This window comes from Malurus melanocephalus, unplaced genomic scaffold (assembly GCF_030028575.1).
Source record: "Malurus melanocephalus ecotype Western Australia unplaced genomic scaffold, MMel_1.1 scaffold_2059, whole genome shotgun sequence".
Classification (NCBI taxonomy): Eukaryota; Metazoa; Chordata; class Aves; order Passeriformes; family Maluridae; genus Malurus; species Malurus melanocephalus.
Window position 1 is genome coordinate 11,690 of NW_026625291.1, and position 2,396 is coordinate 14,085.

The following is a 2,396-nucleotide window of genomic DNA, read 5'->3' on the forward strand; positions in this document are numbered from 1 at the left end:
CTGTAGCTTGTGCAGATCTGGGTGTCTGCTGGATCCTTCTGGATCAAGCCTGAGCCAAAGGTGCTCAGGGGCCACTGCCCATGGATGGAGATCACACCCTTCTGACTGGAGTGACACTGATGCTCCTCACTTTGCACTGCCTGAAATGTCACTCCAGAAATCCCCCAGTGTTATCCTGACCCTGTTATCTCCAGTGCCTGTGTCTGCCGAGGCTTTGTCCCTGTGCCATCCCACCCCATTCTGAGTTTCTCCTCATGTCGCTCACGCCATTCACAAAGCCTATTTGAGTCTTCACTGGGAGCAGATAAGCTCTGTCAGGGATGTAGAACACATCAGGGTAAAGTGGAGATGAGAGTCCAGTACTGCTTCACCCTCACATTTAGCCTCTCTTGGATGCCAGTTCCCAATCACTTGGTGTCCCACCACAGCAAGGAAGGGCAAGGTGTRTTTGGCTTTGGCAATATTAATTCAAATCTACAATTTTTCTGTGGGAGGTTGGAGGGTAATGTGCTGTAAGAGAGACACTCACCTGGGGCTCAATCAGCCATGCTTGAGGTTTTGAGGAATTTCCAGGCTGGTAGATGTAAGCAGAGTAAATGGGAATACGGGAATCTCTGTCGTACAGCGTGGCAAAATGATACTTGTTGTTGTAGCGTTGACAGATTCTGGCTGGGTTGTTTGGCTTCAGGGCATCATTTGGGGTAGTCTCCTCATAGAAGAACTGGGGACAGCTTTCAAAGGATGTCACCACCTCGCTGTGTCCCAGCCAGAGGCAGCTCGCCAACACCTGCAGCAGCAGCAGCCACAGCATCGTGGGAGGATTTCAGGTGAATGGCTTTTGCTCCCTGGAAGGCAAATGCAGAGGGACACTGAGCTTGGAGAGAGCTGGACATGCCCAAAATCTTCCTTGTGGCAGGGGGGACACAGCTGGCAGAGGAGGGGACTGTGAGAGATCAGGAAAGGAGTAACTTCTGTCCTCCTGGATATGAAAAAATCACTAGGACATTAAGGGGGAAAGATAACACAGGGTTAAGGTTCCCAGAGGAGGCAGCAGTGGGGGAAGTCAGCCTGTATGAGGAAGGATCCAAATCTACTCCATTCCTAATSAATTGTCACAGGAAGGTTGTCTTGGAACTGAAGACCTTTGCCTGGGAARTGTCTGAGCTGAGGGCTGCTAAAGGCATCCCAAGTCACCTGGYACATTTGCTCTTTTCCTATTCCTCTCCCTGACACTCATCTCTGCATTTCCATTGGATTCAGGATGCTGAGCTACACACACTACCCACAGCCCTGCTCTGRCCCAGCACATCTTGTCCTTTTTCTCTTTACCAGCCCTGGATCAGGAACCAATGAGCTGGAAACTGAGAACTGGAACCTCAGGGGGTGACTTTTTACCATACACTGTAGAGCATGTCTACATCATCCCCAAATCAAACAGAGAAATTCCAGAAAGGTCCTTTTGCGTGACCCCCTCCTCAAGATTAAAATATATCTAAACTAAGTTAATATCTCACCTAATATCAGATATAGAGAAAACAACCTACCATGGGAAAGAGCGGTACAGGATTCTGCTCAGAGCCTCAAAGTGGCAAAGGACTTTCAAATGCCTGTGCTGCCATCTCATGCTTTCTAAGTTTATATTATCTCCAGGAAGGCAGAGTTGTTAGATTTCCCAAACATGGTTTAGAGTGAATTCTTCCACAAGTTCAGACATCACCTCTGTTTGTCCAGAGGTTTTTTGCATGGTCGTGGGTGGAATTTTGGTACTTAGTAATCTCTCCCTGCCTTCCTATTCAAGAGTTTGATGTGAATTTTCTGGTGAGCTGGCTTGAGTTCCTTTCCCAAAACATTCCTCCTGTTGTTGCCCTACTGACTGACAGAAAATACTGAAGTGCTGCAAAATTCAGTGCATGCATGAATTCTGTTCTTGGAGGTCAGCAACTCCTGCCTAGGCTTTGTCTAMATATATTTATTCCACAGCTCATTAAAGACTTTGAACATTGGAGTCTAAGGTGAGGAAGGAGCAAGAGCTTACCTTGAAGCAGAGTGTCAGATCAGGCAGCTGAGCTGTTCCTTCCCTCTTCTCCCTGAAGAAAGGATTGTTTGAATCCTCAGGAGTGCCACCGCAATATATACCCATTCATAAATTTGCCCTTCCCTGTAAAGAGGGAATTTCAGAGAAAAGAGAAGTTTCCTACTTTTTTCATGGGAGTTTGTTCATGACTACCCTGAAATGGGTTGACAGTTTTCTGTTATAATTTCCTCTAAAAATCCTCAGAATTTCTCCCAGATTCGAATATCATTTGCAGCATGATATGTCAGGGTCAGTTAACAGGGTCTGCTGACTTGCTTGCTCATTTCCTCATTCCCACCAGCATGTCCATGTGTTTGTGTTC

General features: G+C 46.9%; 1 protein-coding gene across 1 annotated transcript in view; it reads right to left on the reverse strand.

Moving 5' to 3' along the window:
* LOC130587537 (endonuclease domain-containing 1 protein-like) overlaps positions 1–2,146 on the reverse strand; it is a 3,530-nt gene extending 1,384 nt beyond the window's left edge. The window contains exons 1-2 of the mRNA XM_057388519.1: positions 2,036–2,146; positions 530–845 (exon numbers count right to left, since the gene is read on the reverse strand). Coding sequence (XP_057244502.1) covers positions 530–811 — 282 coding nt within the window. The 5' untranslated portion in view covers positions 812–845; positions 2,036–2,146. The remainder of the gene's footprint in view (positions 1–529; positions 846–2,035) is intronic.
* Between the last annotated feature and the right edge of the window lie 250 nt (positions 2,147–2,396).